This window comes from Babylonia areolata, chromosome 19 (assembly GCF_041734735.1).
Source record: "Babylonia areolata isolate BAREFJ2019XMU chromosome 19, ASM4173473v1, whole genome shotgun sequence".
NCBI classification, from domain to species: Eukaryota; Metazoa; Mollusca; class Gastropoda; order Neogastropoda; family Buccinidae; genus Babylonia; species Babylonia areolata.
The window spans coordinates 55,680,130-55,700,620 of record NC_134894.1 but is presented as its reverse complement, the minus strand read 5'-3'; the positions used below and the strand labels follow the sequence as shown (position 1 = coordinate 55,700,620).

The window sequence follows — 20,491 nt, the reverse complement described above, 5'->3', positions numbered from 1 at the left end:
TCACCTTTTTTTCCCCCCTCAGTATCTTACAGTACTTTCAGTTTCAAGTACATCATTGTTGAACATTTTTTGTTATTATTTTCTTCACAACAACAAAGTTAACCAAACATGCACAGAATATAAAACAGTGACTTTATTCTTTTGTTTCTGAAAGTTTCAGTTCTTTGATTGAAATCACTATGTGCTCCTAATCCATGACTCTCTGTGGCTTGAGAATTCCGGTATTAATTTTACACTGTTGAGAATCTGGAAGTGGGATTTGTCCATGTGTTTGCTTTTTTTCTTTTCACCTGTACCAATACACTTAAAAGGGGAAAAAATGAGAAAAAAAAAAAGAGGTTGATTTGGGTGAAGTGATGTCTTGGAAGTTTTCCATCACATTTCTGCAAATGGTGTGTAAAAAGGAAAAAGGACATTTTTGGCTTACTTGTGTACACAAAGTGAGTCTACGTTTTACCTTTGTGTCTGTGTGTCCGTGGTAAACTTTAACATTGCCATTTTCTCTGGAAATACTTAATCTGTCAATACCAAAATTGGCTTAAACATAGTTTGAAAAAAAAAAATCTCCACAGTCATACCTAAAACTGGTTGTACGTCTCCCAAATTAAGCTGTAGTTCCAAATCATTAACAGGAGGAGTTTGTATTATACTCCATGTTTGGTGTTACATATACTTACCATGTCAAACTGATGCAAACTAGGCCTATTGGTTTGCTCTGCTTGGCCAAATTTCGCGCGGCTAACAGTGAAAAGACGGGCCCGCCCGCTCTCAGCCAATCAAACGCCTCTTAAAAGCTATAAGCGCTGAATCATTCCGTGGCCATGAACCAAAATGCCCCATGAGAACCACGGCGGAGACGCGGGGACGGACGGGCGGGCATTCGGGTTTGACATGGTAAATGAAATGAAATGAAATGATGGTGCTTAGAGCCTCGCCGACCACTAAGGCCATCTCAAGGCTATCGCCGCGTCAATAACTACTACAAGGATAAAAAAACAACCAATTAAAATGAGTCACCACTTCAAACTTTCCACTCCAAAGTTAAAAAAAAAACTTCCATAGTTTAAAACCTTCAAATCTGGTTAAAAAGGTTCACTTCTTTTAAGAAGTCCATCAGCGCCCACGGAGGGACATCACGAAACAAAGTCTTCAAAGAAACCGCCGTGTAATGTCTGCGTCTAACGTCATGCAGATCCCAACAATCAAGGAGCACGTGTTTCACGGTGAGAGGCTCGTCACAGGGAATGCATCGAGGGGCCTCTTCCCCCTTCAACAAGTAAGAATGAGTAAAAAAAGTGTGCCCCGCGCGCAGTCTGCACAGCACAGACTCCTCCTTTCTGTTCTTCACCCCCGAAGGGAGGGTCTCTTTTAGGTCCGGACGGATCTGGAAGAGCTTGTTGTCCGTCTGGGTGTTCCATTCCTCTTGCCAAAGATCCTTGACGTAAGTGTTGACCTTCCGCTTCATGTCTGTATAGGGTACCAAAGATCTGGACAATTCTTTCTTTACAGCGTTCCTGGCCAGCAGGTCCGCCCTTTCGTTACCACGAATGCCAACATGTCCTGGAACCCAGGCCAACACAACCTCGTATCCTTTCTTCGTTGCGAGAGTAACAGTTTCATAAAATTCCAGCAGTTTGGGATGAGGCGATCGCCTCCAGGGCTGACACGGAGTCGGAAAAGATCATGAATCTCTTCTGTTTCGAAGAGAGAACCATTTTTAACCCCAGAACCAGTGCGGTCAGTTCCGCGGTGTACACCGAGCTGACAGGATGTGTTCCGTTGAGGGCCGGTCAGGAAAGGCGGGACAGAACGCAGATGCGGCGACTCCGTCCTCTGACTTGGAACCGTCAGTGAAGATGCTTTGAAAAGTGGGGAATTGGTGGCACAGTTCTGAAAAGTAGGTTCTGTAGGCCAGAGAACTGGTGGTGTCCTTACGGTACGACGCCAGATCGAATCGGACCTCAGGTGTTGTAAAGGTCCACGGAGGGCTGTCAGGGAACTTAGAGAAATCCGAGATGCCACCGACATCCAGATTGGCCTTTTCTAAGTGCGGCTGAATGCGGAGTCCGAGAGGAGGTATGCAGTTTGGGTTGTCTGTAAATTTCTTATCGAAAGGGTTGTTGAATACAGCGTCGTAAGCAGGGTTTGTAGGTTCCGAGAACAATTTCAGATAATAGTTCAGGGTCAGCTTCAGTCTGCAGTTGGAAAGAGGTGGTTCCCCCGCCTCTGCGTACAGGCTGTGCACAGGGGTGGTGCGGAAAGCACCTAAGCTGACGGAGCCCTTGGTGGTGTACAGGGTCCAACAGTTTCAGATAGGACGGTCTGGCCGAGCCGTATACCACACTTCCATAATCCAGTTTGGACCGGACCAGGGCTCTGTAGAGGTGCAAGAGAGTTCTCTTATCAGCACCCCAGTTTGTGTGTGTTTGACATGGTAAGTATATGTAACACCAAACATGGAGTATAATACAAACTCCTCCTTTTGGTGTCGTATACTGTACCATGTCAAACTGATGCAGAATTTAAAGCAAATGGAGGAGGGCAACGCCTACTGGTTCGTATGGGGAGCCCTTGTAACTGAGACGGCAGTGTTAGCCGTGACAAAGGAAATCCCCTTGGAACCGTCAGCCCTGGTCATACGGAAATTCCTGAGGTAGAAGTTGATGAAGGGATTCTCAGACCGCCAGAAGGCTGCCTCCAAGACATGCTGCGTTGGCACTGAGTGCTGGAAAGCAGCCGAAGTAGCTATGGTCAGCACTTCGTGTGCTCTGGGATGAAGACAGCTGATATCCCTGTGTGCATGAGAGTAGGCTCTATGAATGACTTGGGAAACCCAGCGGGAAATGGTGCCTGCAGCGATGTCTTTCTTGTAATTCTCATTGAGGGAGATGAGCAGACGCCTCTGAGAAGAACGCCTATGGCGAGACCTATCCCAATAATATTTGAGACACCGAACAGGGCAGAGGTGCCTATCCGCATCATCTTGGGCAAGAATATCAGACAAAGGTCTGACCCTCAGAGAGGGGGAAGGAACCTCAGGGTCTTGGTTCTTAGCCAGAAACTCTGGAAGGAAACGAATAGTGATGGAACCATCTCTGTGGGAGGCCAGATTTTGTGGCATTCCACTAAGACCATGCAGCTCACTTCTACGACTGCCTGTGGCCAGCCACAGAAGGAAAGTGGTCTTGAGGGTGAGGATGTCAAAAGGAATAGTCCCCAATGGTTGGAAGGGCTGTCTTCAAATGAAATCCAGCACCAGGAACAAGTCCCAGAGGGGCACTCTTCTGGGGTCTCTAGCTTCCTTCCGAGGGGCACCCCTAGCCACCTCTCTGAGCAGGAAATCCGCTTCCAAGGCGGGACCACCTAGCTGTTTGCATTGTGGTACAGATGGCAGACCTGTACCCTCACGCAGAACTAGCAGACAGGATGAGAACCGAGGAGCAGAGAGCCAGGAAGTTGGCCAGCTGCATGCTTGTAGGGTTCGTAGGGGGAATGCCCTGAGCTGTACACCACCGCAACCATTTCTTCCAGCGAAAGTCATACAAAGTCTCCGTTCCCTGCCTCCTTGCTCTGGTGACTATGGAGAGGAGGTGAGAGGAGGCACACCCCTGGGTCAGCGCAGCCGACACAGAGGCCGACCGAGGGGTCGAGGACTTCAATGGTGATGCTGACAGTTCCGACCGCACAGCAGCCATGCGTGCTGGTGGAGCAGTTGAGGATTGGAATGAGGAGTGCCCGAGCGAGGCTGCCTCAGCAGATGAGATTTGGTTTCAAGTTCCAGGGGTGGAAACATGTGTCAGGGACTGAAGGTCCGGAAATCAGGTCTGGGCTGGCCATTTCGGCGCAATGAGGATCAGCTGCGGGTGTTCCAATCTGTCTTTCCGTATCACCTTGGACAGAATTGGAAAGGGAGGAAACGCGGAGGCAATCAGACTGCTCCAGTCTAGAGAGAGAGCATCCACTGCCCACGCTTCTGGGTCAGCAACCGAAGAGACGTAAGTGGGAAGTCTCTTGTTGAACAAGGTCCACCATCGGCCGAAACCACTGTTCCCACACCCACTGAAGGCTGTCCTTGTCCAGGGTGCACTCTGTGCGTATGACACTCTTGGACCTGCTGAGAGCATCTTCCAAGATGTTGGTTTTTCCCGCTAAGTGTCTCGCTGAAAGTGGAATGCCCTTGCTGTGGCACCAACGGAGGAGAGCCTCGGTCCGCATGGAGAGGTCTGCCGAGTGCGCTCCCCCCCATTTGTTCACATAACATGCGACTGTCGTCTGTCTGTGAACAAGCGGATGGTATTGCCAGTGGCCTCCCCCATGAAGTGCAGGAGAGCCCTGCGAACTGCCTCCAGTTCCAGAACATTGATGTGGCATAGGCGCTCCTCCGGGGACCAAGTCCCTGCTGCATGGAGTGAGTCCATGTGGGCTCCCCAGCCCAGGGAGGAGGCGTCTGTGAAGAGTGCCACCTGAAGAGTAGGTGGGGCTATGGGCACTCCCTGTGTCCGAAGGGGGGTGATTAACCACTCTGATATCACCTCGAGGAACCACTCGCCCAGACATAACTGGGTATCCCATAGCTGAGTGCTCTGGGACCGGCGTAACCTCAGTGCCCTCTGGAGAGGGCGCTTGAGAACCCTGTCCCGGGGAATGAGAGGTGCCATGGACTCCATCATGCCCAAGAGGGAAGAAAGTGTCCACGCTGTATCTTGGGAGGAGTGGCGCCAGTGGCTGAGAAAACCTGCCAGACGGTCCCAGTGATCTGGCGCCAGAGAGACTATCATGGACCGCGTGTCGAATCTCATCCCTAAGAAGTCGAAGGACTGACGTGGGGACAGATCGCATCTCTGCTGGTCCCTGAGGAAGCCCAGTTGGGAGCAAAGGTCTAGAAGTCTGGCCGTATGACTCAGGCACAGGGCCTGCGACTGGGCCAGGATAAGCCAGTCGTCCAGGTACACACAGAGACAAAAGACAGCATGTACCCCGACTCTAGCACCGACATAATCCCATCGTTGAATCCCAGAACACACCACTGATGTGCATGCCGGGACAAGTTTCCTACTTGGAGGGGCTGAACGACTGGCGGTGCTGAATCAGGGCCCAGTCATTGGGGGTGCTGCCTTCTGGCCTTGGGCATGGCCGGTCGGCTTGGACGGACATAAGGTGGTTTAGTCCTCTGCCACTGATTCTGCACACGCTGCTTTGACTTTGGCGGCGTGGTATATGGAGGGGCCCTGGTGGCCGGTCTCTACAATGGCATAGAACCCTGGAGCCCATGAGAGGTGTGGGCCAAATATGAGGCCACCTCCCTGTTTGTCTCTGCCCTGTGGCTGACAAAATGGGGCGGGAACTGGCCGAAGAGGGAGTGCTGCTGTGCTGGGATGGACCGCATGAGACCAGATGCTACCCTATTGCCAAAAGCGTGTAACCTCTGGTCGGTGAAGAGGCCAGGCGGGACAGAGGAAGGAGAGCCCGTGTCCTGATTAACCGGACACTGTTCCCACAGCTCATTGGCCCTGTGGAGGAACGCGTCGAAGGTGTACGCCATGGAAACCTCGAGGAGGCAGCGGCCAATTTGTCCCACTCTGCTAACGTTTTAAAGGATAGCGTAGCTGTAGCTGAAGTGGGGAAGGTGATGTGTACCAGGACCACACCCCTCCCTTGGAGGAATCTTTAAGGAACTTTCCCAGGGAAAAGGCGCCCGGGGCAGAGAGGGACTCCCTGCCTGGAGGAGGGATGGAAGCAGCACCCCTGACAGTGCGGGTTGGCTGATTAAGCCATTCCTGCACCATTTCTGGCACTCTGAGTCGCCTTGTGGTTCTGGAGTTAAGAGTCACATGGCGTAAGGAGGGTCAAGGGTAACAAAGTAGCCTGAGGGACTGATTCGGCATACGTGACCCTATTGGGGAGGGTCAGTTCGAGCTCGGCAAAGTCCGAGTTTGGTTCAGGCTGGTCTCTAGGGAGGCGCAGGCTCAATCTGTCCCCCCTGGGATGTGGGCGAAGAGTGCTCATCTGCTTGTTCGTCCTCATCCGAAGACAGGGGCTCCCACTCTTGTTCGCAGACCATCCCCTGTTGGGTGCCATCCCAAGTGGATGTACCCACTGGGGCGTCCTGTGAGCTGTGGTCAGCCCAGCGGGATGAACTGGGACGATCCCGAGCCGGGACCATGTCCACCGCTGTTATGTCCTTGACACCTGAAGCGGGTGGGGAGCGTGTGGACCGTAGGTCCAACCATGCTTGGGATGGTGGGTGCCACCTCTTGAGAGGGCGTCCCAGGATGCAAGAGGGACCCACAGGTGCTGTGAGGGGACAAACACCCACTCATCTCACTGTAGGACCGAGGGCTGGGCAGGTGGGAACCGCAGGCTCCCCCGGCCGAGTAGGGCCCCTCAGCCGCCGTCGGTCCTGACAAGAAGGCCGTTGTGACCGTGGAGGTCACCTGTGGGTTGACAGAGACCACGGTGGCACAAGGCAGCCCATTTAGTTTTGGCGCGAAGCGGAGGGGAGAGGGATGAACAGCGAGCGAGCGCGAAACGTTGGAAAGGTGATAGCCTGGACAGACAGGCAGGCAGTATATGGGGCAGCGCTTTGCCGCACCACTAACTTCGCGCTGTTCTCTGCGGAGTGCATGTTACACGGGCAGTGTGTACAGCTGTGAACAGCTTCGCTGCTGCTGATAAACTGTCAGAAACAGGGTTATGTGCTTTAAAAAAATAATACTCTATGTCAGAATGCAACAAGAAGGGCGCTATGGGTGTGAATGGATGTGTAATTCTCTGACAAATTTAACGATACCAAACATGAGTAGGTTTAATTTCCTACAGGCAGTGTACAAGTGGTACAAAACTTAGCGAGCACACGAACATTCTGTTTGAACTGAGGAACACACACGAAACGTAGTTCAAATTCAACTCCGTGTTGTGTGTGTATATCACTTTAGTTTGAGATAAAACTTATATCATGATATACATGCATGTCTCCACAATACAACTGGAAGGAAAATATAGCCGATACTGATATCTAGAGGTGGCAGACCGCCCCGGAATTAGTGTCAGTATTTAACGGTCAGCTCCACTGAGAACTGCTGCCAGCCACGTAAGTTTCACACTTCTCTCAACATCACGGGAAGAGAGACAGACAGACAGATATGCAGGGACAGACATACTGAGAAACAGAGGAACATGTACGGAGAGAGAAAGGGGAGAGGCACAGAGAGAGAGGGAGAGAGAGAGACGCACAGAGAGAGAGAGAGAGAGACGCACACAGGGGGAGAGAGATTTTTGCCGACTAGATGTTTTGCGTGTCAGTATGTGTGCCTTTGCTTGCGACATGCATTTGGTCATTCTAAAAGATACACCTTGACGATACCATGCTTTTAGTAAACAATCACAATGTAACGTACTGACATGCATTTGTAAGTTCTAAATAATAAAATACATTCCTACCTGAACTTATAAATCCGTATGAATCCTTGTTTGTAGTTGGTAATCCACTCAGTTGAAGTGTAACACTGACTAAACTCAAACATTTTTTCTTTTCTTTTTTTTCTCTCCATACAATGTGTGTGTGTGTGGGAGGGAGGGATTCAGAGTGGAGAAAAGAAAAGGGCTGAAAATTTCTTTATTCTTTACTTTTTGATTTGTGCCGTGATTCTCCTGCTTGGGGTACGACTTGCTGAAGCATGGGGGAGACAATAGTCATGTGCTCTTGCATGATGACACGTAGTTTGTCATCTTGTGACTGCATCCCTAATACTTTCTTTTTGAGTGAATTGATGACTGCATGTGTTGCCTCCCCCTCTTGTTCCCCGTGTAGTGCCAGGCCAAAACTGTGAGAATGAATGAATGGAATGCAGTGATTTTCTAGGATGTGTTGCTTGGGAATGATGCGTGTTTGTGGGAATTGTTGGCGGAAGAAAGACATGTACTGTTTGATGTCACTATCCAGTGTGTCAACGTCACTGTCTGACAAGGGTCTTTGATGTGAGATGTTTATGTGAATGCGTGAGAACAGCATGTTTAGTGTTTTAAACTTCTGGGAAATGTTCCTAGCTCTGAGGTTTATGTCCGCGTCTTGAGTCAGTTCACCTGTTTTCTTGACTACACTGTCACTGATGTGTTCTATTGTTTCTGGCTTGAGATATTTGTGACAGTGGTTTCCAATGAATGATGCTCCGTGGTATGCCTGTCTGTGTATTTTATGCTGTTGAAGCACGGCATCTAAGTGTGTGAGAGGGCCAGCCAGGTGTGGAAGGTCAAGCTGTGTCTTGAGATATTCAATGTCTGCATCTTTTTCTTCTACCATATCTGCTAGCTCACGTTGCTGTTTTTGGAAATCACTGAGTGGTGTACTGTCTCCTTCAGGCTCGTTAAATACAATCCTAGTTTCTAGCAATCTCTTTTCTTCTTCACCACTTTGGATCTGTCTCAGCTTGTCTACAAACTCAGAAAAGGCTGAGTCGCTGCCTATCTGTTTTCCCTGGCTGGCTATTGACTCTCCTATCTTTTTGTCAAGAGAATGACACTCCCCCTCCAGCAGGTCATGGTGCTTTTTGACCACTCCCAGAAGAATGTGCAGGTATGGGGGAGCCACTTGTCTAAGTTCTATGTCAACAATAGGCTCCCTGACTACATTGTTGTGCAGGCTGGCGATTTTCTGCTTGGAGTGTTTGTATTTGTTGTAGTCTGTCTTGATGCCCTGTAATGTGCGCTGTGTGATGTTGCCTTCATTGCAGTGAGGTGGATTTTGCGTTTGCGATTTGGATGCTGTGCAGTATAAACATGGGTGTGTCCCCTGAGCACCTGACAGTCCATACAGTTTGAGGAGAAAGTCATAGTCCCCAAACAAGGTCACTTTGACTCTCTTGTTTCGCCATGTCATTGACTGCAGAGCAGCTAGCTGTTCTTTGTAGGGTTCTAAGATTCTTCTCAAATTGTCTGGACTGTCCTTGCAGTCTACAATGGCCAGGAGACACGTGTTGTGTTTTGAGTTGGGGTTGGTGAGATTTGCAATTTGAAGCATGAGTTTGAATGTCCCCCCTCCATGGTCCCCTCCAATTTTTACCCATATCTCATCCTGTGGTATTCTATCATCATGCCATGTCAACTTGTTTTCTCTGTCGTACTGGTCTAATAAGTTTTCTACCATCTTTGGAATGTCTTTGATTTTTCCTACTGTTGTTTCCTCCTCTGTTTGTCTCCCCTCTTTATCAACACAGATGAGTTTTGTCTTTTGTATTTCTACCTCCCCAAACATTGCTTCTTTCTGCACCTCCCTCTCCTTCCTTTCCCCTTCATGTTCCACACCAATACTGGCATAAAACCTCTTTTGTATCCTGTGTTGTGCCCAGCTTAACCCCATGGCAGCTCTCAGTGCAGACCCTTGTTTTTTGGTCACTTTCACTGGGCCACATCCAGCAGCTTGCAGTATCTGTTGTCTGTGACTCTGAGCTGATCTTTTGATTTCTGACCCCTGCTGTTTTACTATGGCTTCTCTACTGTTCCCTGAGATGTGCTTTCTAATTTTTTGCATAATTTGAGACCGTTTTTTCTTCAGAGGAGATGATGCTATGGCAGATGATTTGCGGGGTTGTGTGACTTTTTTCAACACTATTGGCTGACCTCCAGTTTTGCATCTAACTGTTGATTTGTCTCCTGACTTAAACATTTTCCTACGTGTGAGAGATTTATTGAGATCCTCATCTTCTGAGTCAACATACACCGTCTTGCGTTTCAATAGTGCGATGGGTGATATAGCTGCATCAGTGACAGGTGTTTTGGGTGTGATTGGAGATGTGTTTGTGCACAGCATTCTTGTTTTTTTGACTGGTGTTGATGTGGACTGACAAAATGACGTTGACACACGGTCATCAGTATCTAAGCAGAGGTCAGACCGATCAAAACTGTCATCCGTGCATTTTTTTTTACTGGTGCTGATCGTCTTTTTTTCGGACGACCAGACTGACTTTTTGAGTGATGAAAAGAGCATGTTTTGCACTGATCCAAAGATAGATCTGGATCGAAAGTTGTCCAGATTTCGGACATTCTGTCAATGTCAAGTGCAATATTTTCATTTGCAGTTTTGAACTGAGAATTTCCAAGAGTATGTTTCATTTTTATCAGTTTTTTGTAGCACTTGATACAAATGCATGTGGGATGTTTGCTCTCTTCATCATTCGAAACATCTAGGCTGAAAAAATGAAACAGTTCAGAAGAATACTTGGCACAAAGTCTTGCATTCAACCCCTTATCTTTAACTCTTCTGAGAACCCGCTCACCACACACACGACACATATTATCCAAACATCTCAAGTGTTCACTGAAGGTGTGTTGTCCAGTCAGCAAAGCTGCCGCTACCGCACCAGATTCCATTTTTGTCGGCACTCACACACACACACTTAGGTCAAACAACTGGATGTAACACAAAAACGCGGACAGTGTCTGGTAAATCACACGACACACTTAAAGTTCACATTCACTGGAATCATGCACACAAAAATGACAGCAAACAAAAGTTACTGTGCACGAATATGATGAAATGAAAATCACTTAAACAATACACCTTTCTCTGCTGGAAACATACGCACAAAGAGCGCGGCGCGCGCTCCCCTTCCCCCCTCCCATCCCAGTGGAATCTAGGTCAGCAGCAGTGCTCCTGACCACTCACTGAACTCTGGAACTAAATAGCTCTGCTGGAAGTGAAGTGGCACAGCCGTGAGACCCGATTTGTGGACAGAGTGGCAATATTGGTCGAGGAGCTCGACCTGACCGACAAGGAGTCGATCCCACTTGTCGGGGCTGTGTGTGTCACCCTGTGAGATGTGCTGGGTTGGGTCAAGTGGGGAGCGGACAAGGGGCTGGCCCTTGGTACTCCCGGCAACCCAGCGTGCACCATAGGTGCACCCCAGTACGGGTAGAATGGGGGTAACTACCTGTGGGCACCAGCCATACTGTGACCCAAACCCCAAGGGTCACTGGCGCGTTGACCTCCATGAAGGGAAAAAACCTGGCCAAGTTGGAGGGAGGTCAGGTCCGACTTGGGTGTCAGTCCCGCTCGCAGACGAGCGGGCTGACTGCCCGGAACCGCCTGACACGCGCGGGCCTCCCCCAGCAGGGGAGACCGGCCGGATAGCGGGAAGACCTGCAGAGCAGGTTGCCACGCGCCCGAATCCCCTCCCATGGGGAGACTGGGGTGGCTTGGCCCGGGGTGGGCAAAGTAGAGATCCCCCCCCGGAACCAACTTTTCTCCCCCACCAAAAGGAGGTGGGGGAGGGGGGTCGACAGAGAAGGGAGGAGGGGGAACAACAATGGGGCCCGTGAGGGCCGTCTCCAAGTGGGGACCCGGGTAATGGCCGGGCGCGGCCTCCCCTTGGGAGTTCGCGCCTAGCTGCGAGTCCCCACCGCCAAGAGAGGACTTGCCATTCCCCCCTCTCCCTGCCTCGCGCTGGGACACCTCGGGAGGCGACGCTCATACCTCTTTCCCCACAGTCCCCTTCATGACTGTTTTACTGGTACGAAAGTCGCCTCCGCGATCAGCGTCTAACGACGCATCGCCGCGGTCCGTATCGGGAGGAATCATGAGCTCCGGGCCTGGGAGAGTCTCTTGCCGAGTCTCAATCCCAGCAACATGATCCCTGCCTTCGTGGTATGGCACACGAGGCATGGAACCCGCGCTTAGGCACCCAGCGAAAATCCGACCCCCAACAGAGAAAGGAAAGACAGGATCGACTTAGAGGCAGAAAAAAACGAACGAATCGAGGGTGCCGAGTCGAATCGAGTACACAGAATGTAAGAATACAATAAACACAAGCCGCATGCAACAAAATAAGGCCAAAAGGATACGCTTAATAGCCGAAAAAAGCGTAAGACGAGACAGAGCGTAAACCTGACAAGATGGCGTGGAGAGCCTTGGCCAAAGGAATGATTCAGCGCTTATAGCTTTTAAGAGGCGTTTGATTGGCTGAGAGCGGGCGGGCCCGTCTTTTCACTGTTAGCCGCGCGAAATTTGGCCAAGCAGAGCAAACCAATAGGCCTAGTTTGCATCAGTTTGACATGGTACAGTATATGACACCAAAGGTTTATTGTGTTGAGATGTGTTCAGAAATCCAAAAATTCTAAAAAAAAAACTGCTTTCCAATAAGTTTGGCCAACTAGAAGGTAGGTTGTTATCGAAGACAACATGACCTCGTGTTTCTTGTTCACAAATAAAAGGAAAGAAACACAAATTCTGGACAGAACACTTACAGTGATACTAACTACACCATCGATGTGCTTACTGCATATAAATATTCTAAAGTGGACACTGAATTAACCAGAATGAACATAAAAGAAAAATCAAATCGATTGTTTCTTTCAGCCCTTTGTAGACTGGTTTGTGCGGATCTAGAGATCTACTATGTGTTGCGAAGTGCTTGAAGGAGATGGCAACATCTCCTTCACCGCTGAAATAATAGAAAAATCGAGATATAATAAAACACACAAAAAACATGATTTAAATTTCATTATTACATCCACTATAATTACATCTATTTATCACATGAAGAAGAAAATGTCAACATTGTTTTAAGTTTTAAATTTAGTCATTTGATGTCAGATGTGCCGCAGCCTTGGGGAGTAGTCTGCTCGCATCAGAACTGAACATGCGTGGTTCGATCCCGCTCACATGCCTTTTTTTTTTTTTCTCCCAAGCTTATCTATCATATTTAACACAGAGCACTTTTCAATTATTTTTTTAATCTCTTTTTTCTCTCCTCATGATTCCTTTACTGGATAAAGCGCGAAGCACAAGCGAGTCTTGAAGGCTTTGCCTCTTGTTTACTGACATTTCTTTGTGGTTAGAGTTGCGGAGTTTCTTCCCCTGGCACATCATTATCACAGTCTAGTAGCACAAAGTAGTGTGGTAGGCACAGGGTTAACATGAAAAATTCAGGAGGTCGATGACAAAGCATGCCATCCAGATCAAACGTTAGGGAAGTATGAGGCCTACTCACTCCTGACTCTTGGGCCCAGCAAACTGGTCGGAGATGTGAATGTATTCCACAATCCCCTCAAACTTGGTCAGCACCTGACACAGCTGAAACCACACACAACATTTAATTTTTTTTTTTTTAAACAATGCAACCATCTGAAACTGGGAAAATCCCAGAAACAAATAAGCCAACAGGTATCATAAAGAAAGACACAGGGAGGGAGAAACAGTGAGAGAAACAGACACAAAAGGAGGGAGAAACAGTGAGAGAAACAGAGACAAAAGGAGGGAGAAACAGTGAGAGAAACAGAGACAAAAGGAGGGAGAAACAGTGAGAGAAACAGACACAGGGAGGGAGAAACAGCAAGAGAAACAGACACAAAAGGAGGGAGAAACAACAAGAGAAACAGACACAAAAGGAGGGAGAAACAGTGAGAGAAACAGAGACAAAAGGAGGGAGAAACAGTGAGAGAAACAGAGACAAAAGGAGGGAGAAACAGTGAGAGAAACAGACACAAAAGGAGGGAGAAACAGTGAGAGAAACAGACACAAAAGGAGGGAGAAACAGTGAGAGAAACAGAGACAAAAGGAGGGAGAAACAGTGAGAGAAACAGAGACAAAAGGAGGGAAAAACACAGCGAGAGAAACAGACACAGGGAGGGAGAAACAGTGACAGAAACAGACACAAAAGAAGGGAGAAACAGTGAGAGAAACAGAGACAAAAGGAGGGAGAAACACAGCGAGAGAAACAGAGACTAAAGGAGGGAGAAACAGGAGAGAAACACACACAAAAGGAGGGAGAAACAGCATGAGAAACACACACAAAAGGAGGGAGAAACAGCGAGAGAAACAGACACAGGGAGGGAGAAACAGCAAGAGAAACAGAGACAAAAGGAGGGAGAAACAGTGAGAGAAACAGAGACAAAAGGAGGGAGAAACAGTGAGAGAAACAGACACAAAAGGAGGGAGAAACAGTGAGAGAAACAGAGACAAAAGGAGGGAGAAACAGGAGAGAAACAGAGACAAAAGGAGGGAGAAACACAGCGAGAGAAACAGACACAAAAGGAGGGAGAAACAGCGAGAGAAACAGACACAAAAGGAGGGAGAAACAGCGAGAGAAACAGACACAAAAGGAGGGAGAAACAGCGAGAGAAACAGACACTGGGAGGGAGAAACAGCGAGAGAAACAGACACAGGGAGGGAGAAACAGCGAGAGAAACAGACACAGGGAGGGAGAAACAGCGAGAGAAACAGACACAAAAGAAGGGAGAAACAACAAGAGAAACAGACACAAAAGGAGGGAGAAACAGCGAGAGAAACAGACACAAAGAGAAATTTTGAAAGTGAGAAGGGGAAAGAGAAAGATTCACAAAAAAAATATCAGAATATGAGGAATTTGTACAAAAATGATCAGCAAAAACAGTCTGAACAGAAGAAATTGCACACTGGATTATCCTTCAACAACAGATCTTTGTTGTTACAAATCTGCACGCAGACTAACAGACTGCAGCAGCCTTTCCTCGCTCCTTTAACAAACAAAAAACCCCACCAGGCTGACAGAAAACAATCCACCTTACCATGCAGAGCAAACACACAGTTAACACCATACACTCACTGAAGTCATAATGCCACCATGCTGCCTTCAAACTGGGTCATAACATAAGGGTACCATTAAAAGTACTTTTTGTTTTCCTTTTCATGTTTTCTTTTTTCTCAACCCTTTCAGTGCCAAGCCTTTTTTTTTTTTTTATATATTTAGTAAAAACTATTTGCCAAGGGATTTTAGGTTATGGAGGGTAATAACTTTAAAAAAAAAAAATCTAGCAAGTACACTACTGAAAGTAGACATAACCGATAATTTTCGGAGAGGAAAATAAGCACACTATCCAATTAAGACAATATCACAAGAATTGAATGTTTTTGTAATAGAAAAATTCCTACCATAACGCAGATAGAGACAGCTGTCCTGAAGCGTATTTTTTTTTGCACACCAGAAAGGGACAGAAATTTCCACCCTTGGGCACTCAAGAGGTTATTGATAGGTCTGTGAACAACTTTTGGAGAAGGCAACTGTTTAAAAGTAACACCACAGTCATTCCTACATGGACTGATTCCCTTTGGCCTACTTTGAAACAATGTTGTCGTTTTTTGTTGTTGTTTTTATTATAATCATTATTATTATTATTATTATCATCATCATCATATCTTAATTCTATGCATTTTGCAATAACACTTCTGTTTTCAACATTACTAGAAGAAACCAGCAAAAGCAACGATTCTTTCTTAAGATTCTTTACTTAAAAAGAAGCTATTGATTTCACACAAGCAAAACAGTTCAAAGGAAGAAGTAAACATTATTCATGCACAGTCTGACTGGGAGGGAGGTGGCTGATTAATCAAGTGGCCTGGAACGTATTTCCAATGCTGGTTTTGGACACCTCACAGGCATTGTTCTCTTCACAGGACAGGTGGATGTGCACACTGTTGTTACTAATTTAGTAAACTGTGGCCTCTCCTTCACTATTAGTTTTTGTCGTATCTTGCTTGACATAATGCTGACCTTTTTGTCCAGCATGGCTGATGAAGCTTCTCCACTCTCCGACAGCAGCTGGTAAGAGCCAGGGAGTTCATACTTTTCCACGCTCTTCTTCTCTGTGAACTGGCTCTGTTCGCATTACCATCCACAGAGATGAGGACATGATTCTTCACACATATGCACAAGCAAATACACACACAAAGACATCTATAAGTCTCCAGAAACTAAAACAATGAAAAGTGAAAACTGGCATAACCTGAGCCAATTCTGAATTTCACTTTATATGATCTTATGTAGTAGGCTTCAAATGACAGAACTGAATAGTACATATATAAATTTGGTGTTGTATTTGCACCATACATAGGTATGCTAAATCTCACCAAACAAATGCAATACCACAGCAGTTCAACACTGGATTTAGTGGTGTAAGCCTTTAATCAAGTCTTATTATAAATCACTAAAAATGAACAATTACAGCATAAAGGTGAAAGCATTTTATTACGGTTTTTGATTAAAAAGAGAAAACAAAACACATACAAGAATTCTGTTCATAAAAAGCAGTAACATACTATTTAAAGACAGAAAACAACAGAGGGAACAAGCACCATACCAAATCATACATATCCTTGTGCAAACGAGCAGCTGCCTTCTTCTGAGCCACACAGAACACAAACTTGTCCATCTTCTTCTCTTCCATGGTCACATGCATGATCTGAAAATGACAGTGTTGCAGCAGTAAGTTAACTAAATGTGTCTGAATACAAGAGACATGTGGACAACCTTGATCAGTCTGGTTTACACACCGAGTGCTAAAAAGGAACCAACTATTCACCAGTTGTTTTCCAAAGCCACATGCTTAAATTTCATAGGACATTATTGTAGAAAAGAAAGGTGGGCATTAGGAAACTGATATCATAATATGAATCTTTTCTGTTTTACTTCCCGGCACCACAAATGGATATATAAACATTCTTGCAGCCCACATTCTGTCATTCCCATCATGTCAACAATAGTAGTAGGAAGATCCCCTCCCCCTAATTTCCTGGAGGATGGTTGACCCCACTGACCTTAACATCTGCAGATGTTAATGTCAAACCCAGATATAAAAGGTGGCTATGCATGCGCACACAAACATCCACCCACTAAACAGACACTCTCACACACACAAGACACACAAAAGTCCACAAGCTGAGTGCACCCTGTCCACATACGATCTGGTCAGAAGCCGGCTTGAAGAGACGCAGAAGAACGTTGACAAGGTCTTGACGCTTCAACAGCTTGAGCTCCACCAGCATACCCTCCACACAGGTTCGACCACTGCACCACAGGGCGTAGACGTTTTCCGATTCCTTCATCAGTACACCCTGCGTGGGCTCTTTCCCTGTGCCATCATCCCCTGGTGGTTGACAAAGACAGTAAACAACATCAATGATAAACAGTACTCTTGTGCTGTAGTGCAGTGTTTTAAACTGCACTTTTGCAACAAAAGTTTTCATTGCGTGAAATTCGGGCTCCTCTGTTCGCTGGTAATTTCAAAAACAAACTTCAAGCGTTCATACACTCATGCAATTAAAAAAAAACCCCAAAACAAAACAAAAAAAACAAAAAATCACAAACAAAAAGCGTAATATACTAACCGAAGATAAACAAGTTTAAAAAAAAAAAAAAAAATTATTTATTACATTACAGTATAGCTGAAGTCTCTGTGTAACATGAGAACTAGCTGGCCGAATCTGGGTAATTTCTGCACTGAACAAGCTTTTCATGACTGCACCCTATGACACACTGCACTGTGTCTACAGACGTCTATCAACAGTGAAAATTATGTTGAACAAGATTATAATAATATCATTAATAATAATAATGATAATACTGGGTTAAGTTCTGCATTTCATGGAATGATTTAACCTAAAATCAACTGACACTCAACAGGATGCGAAAGCATGAAACAGGCAAAATGATGAAAGGTTCAACGAAAGACTGGTCATACATGAAATTACATTTTCCCCACTTACCTCCCTTTGTAATGTAACTAAATTAAGCTCTCCTAACATGCAGTCATCAAAACATATGTTAAAACAAAGCACACATATATCTAAACACACTAAATGAATAAATAAATGAATAAGCAAATAATACATAACAATACATCAATAACTAAAAAAAATAACAAGCAAAACTATACAAGTATTACTGAGATGGAGAACAGAAATGTATACAAAATGAGTGACAAACTTCTTGAAAAGCAACAAAAAGAGTTGTCCAATCTTTTATTATTTACTTTCTTGACCCAGCTAAAAAAAAAAATTACCCCGATTTATTATATGCATTGTTCTGTTAAACTGTTTCACTCACACACCTAACAGAAATAAGCAGTGAAATGTAAATGATTCTTTCATTTTACTTTTGACAAATTACTCACTAACAACCATAAAACAGTTCATACATGCACATAATATGCAGTCGCAAACACAAACACACACAAAGTACAAATAAGCAGCTACATGCAAGTGATTCTTTTTTTCTTTCTTTTTTTCTCCATTTAAATTACTTACCAACAATGGCAAAGTTGTTCTCCAGCAAATCTTTATGGGCTGACAGCCAGGCTGTTGCAAGCCGACTATTTTTGGTTTTCCCAGCAAGGAAGTTAAGAAAGTAGACCCCTAGGCCAGCCAGCATCAGCATCTCCAGGTAAAAACTGTCCCAGTTGGTGCGAAGATGCAGTGGAACCTGCATAAAGAAAGCACAATGCCAGCCTTAATCTGCCTGCCTGCCTGCCTCTCCCGTAGTCTGGGTTCAGACTGTTGGGGCACCGCTGCTGACCTGACCACCACCCCTCTCCACTCTTCACGGTTTTCTGACTTCCCATCTCTTCTTCTGCCGTCCTCTCCTTCTGCCTCCTGGTACGGTGCCTTGCAGGAACGTTTTGGCAAGACCAGATGATCGGGAGATGTGTCCATACCACCTAAGTTTGCGTTTCTTCACTTTCACCACATTCGCCAGCCACAGACACAAAATAACACAATATAACACTAAATAGCAATTTAACCTTTTATTTCCTTTAATACAACACGTGCAGAGCCCACTTAATCACCCACTCAACACTCAGCCTTCTAGTTCGCATATGGACAGAAGGTCTTCGTAGGGTCCAATACTTTGCTTGATTCTGTTCTTCACTTCCGTGTTAGTGATGTGGTCTCTGTAGGAGATGCCAAGTAGTCTACGAAAGCATCTCATCTCGACAGCTTGGATTCTTCTCTCGATGTCTGCAGTCAGGGTCCAAGTCTCGCAGGCGTAGAGCAATATTGATATAACCAGGAAACGCATCAGTCTGATTTTTGAGCTGAGAGCGATGTTTTTGTTGTTCCAAATGGTGTTCAGCTTGTTAGGAATCTCCAGATTCCTAAATGGACTATTTCAATATTGCTTACTTTATGAGTAGTTAATCAGTTATGACACAGCATAAATCAGAAGAATCGCTATTTCAACACTGCTCTTACAGCATAATGACTATTTTAACACTGCATAACTGAGTATTATCACTATTTCAATACCACATGGATTAGCAAATGAACCAAAATTCTCACAGTTTCTGACATTAAATATTAGAATAAACTAATACACACTTTATTTCCTCCAAACACATCCCATGGTCAGCAAATGCTTCAACTGGTTCTAGTTCACATTTTTAATCCATTTCTTACATTCAAGTATGTATAAAGCCTGTGGGGAAAACAAAGTCAAGATCAGCTGAACACTTTCTGGTATAGGATTTTTTAATTTTATGGGATGTATAGCTGGCACAAATGCACACATTACACATTTTCTCCCTCAATGCTTTTTTATCAATTCAAATTCAACACCTCAACTATCTGAAGATTGAAAGTGATGTATCAGTAATCAACGTGGACAGATGAGTGTGCTTTATCTCCAGATCAGCAATCATGACTCAACCTCTCTTCATGACAAATCTTGATGCAGATGTCTCTGATTACTGACAAAATATCTATGTCATAGTCTGCTTCAAATGAACCGGTAAGCCACCATACACAGACTCAAATGCCCAAGTTCTAAAATTTAAGCATGGGAAAGGGCAGCAAGTGCATGCTACATAAACTGTTTTAAAATCAAGAGCAACACATACCTTGGCCATCTGAAGATCTGGCAGTTTCTCACCCCCCTTGGTCTTGGATGCTGATCCTTTATCTTTGTCGAAGTTCTCAAACTCCTCCTCGTCTTCAAAGTACTCAAATTCATCTTCCTCAGACTGTCAAACACAGTGCAAAACAAGGAAATAAAACACAAGTAAACAAACAAATATAATACACTGTCAAGGACTCGCATAAAAAAACTGCCACTCTCAAACAATACACAATTTCAACAACAAAAAATCACACCATAGCTTTATAATCAAAAGCAGAAATGCATATTCAAATTTAAGACTATTTCCCACTTACTGCAAAATAACAATCCCTGCCACCTATATCACAAACACTGCATTTCTTCGAAACCAAAACAAACATAAGAAATACAAATAAAAATGAATGATTCCTAAAGATAAATCCTTGCTGCCAAAATGGCCATAATCTCGACACAACAGTTATTTTATATAATATTTGTAAAAAAATTAATTTTGAGCATTACCTCAGTATCATGACTGCAGACTGGGAATACCAACAGTGCCAAAACTTATCTAAGAGCAGTCAAACAATTATTTTCTTTCTCTTCTCATTTTATCTAGAATCAAGACATGCTGTATCATGTTTTAAATTGTAACAATTAAAACTCAATTTCTGAAAACTAATCCTTATAAGGAATCAGACTTTGGGTCCATCTTCCTTCTTAAAACTAATAATGTAACAACCAACAGACATCCACACAGATTAATATTTTACTTACCTCCACCTGGACTTCCTCTTCATCCTCGTCTTCAAACTCTGCATCCTCCGATTCCTTTTCTCCTTCCGTAGCAGCCTGACCCGTTTCTGTTTCCC

The 20,491-nt window shown here is 45.4% G+C and overlaps 1 protein-coding gene across 2 annotated transcripts in view; it reads right to left on the bottom strand.

The window, feature by feature from the left end:
- Positions 1–20,491, bottom strand: part of LOC143293865 (PAT complex subunit CCDC47-like) — a 38,839-nt gene that overhangs the window by 16,832 nt on the left and 1,516 nt on the right. For both annotated transcript variants that reach the window (XM_076605178.1, XM_076605177.1), the window contains exons 3-9: positions 20,397–20,491; positions 19,642–19,764; positions 18,053–18,227; positions 16,709–16,893; positions 16,108–16,209; positions 15,522–15,626; positions 12,984–13,066 (exon numbers count right to left, since the gene is read on the bottom strand). The exon at positions 20,397–20,491 is cut by the window's right edge and continues 18 nt beyond it. In XM_076605178.1, the coding sequence (XP_076461293.1) occupies positions 12,984–13,066; positions 15,522–15,626; positions 16,108–16,209; positions 16,709–16,893; positions 18,053–18,227; positions 19,642–19,764; positions 20,397–20,491 (868 nt within the window). The remainder of the gene's footprint in view (positions 1–12,983; positions 13,067–15,521; positions 15,627–16,107; positions 16,210–16,708; positions 16,894–18,052; positions 18,228–19,641; positions 19,765–20,396) is intronic.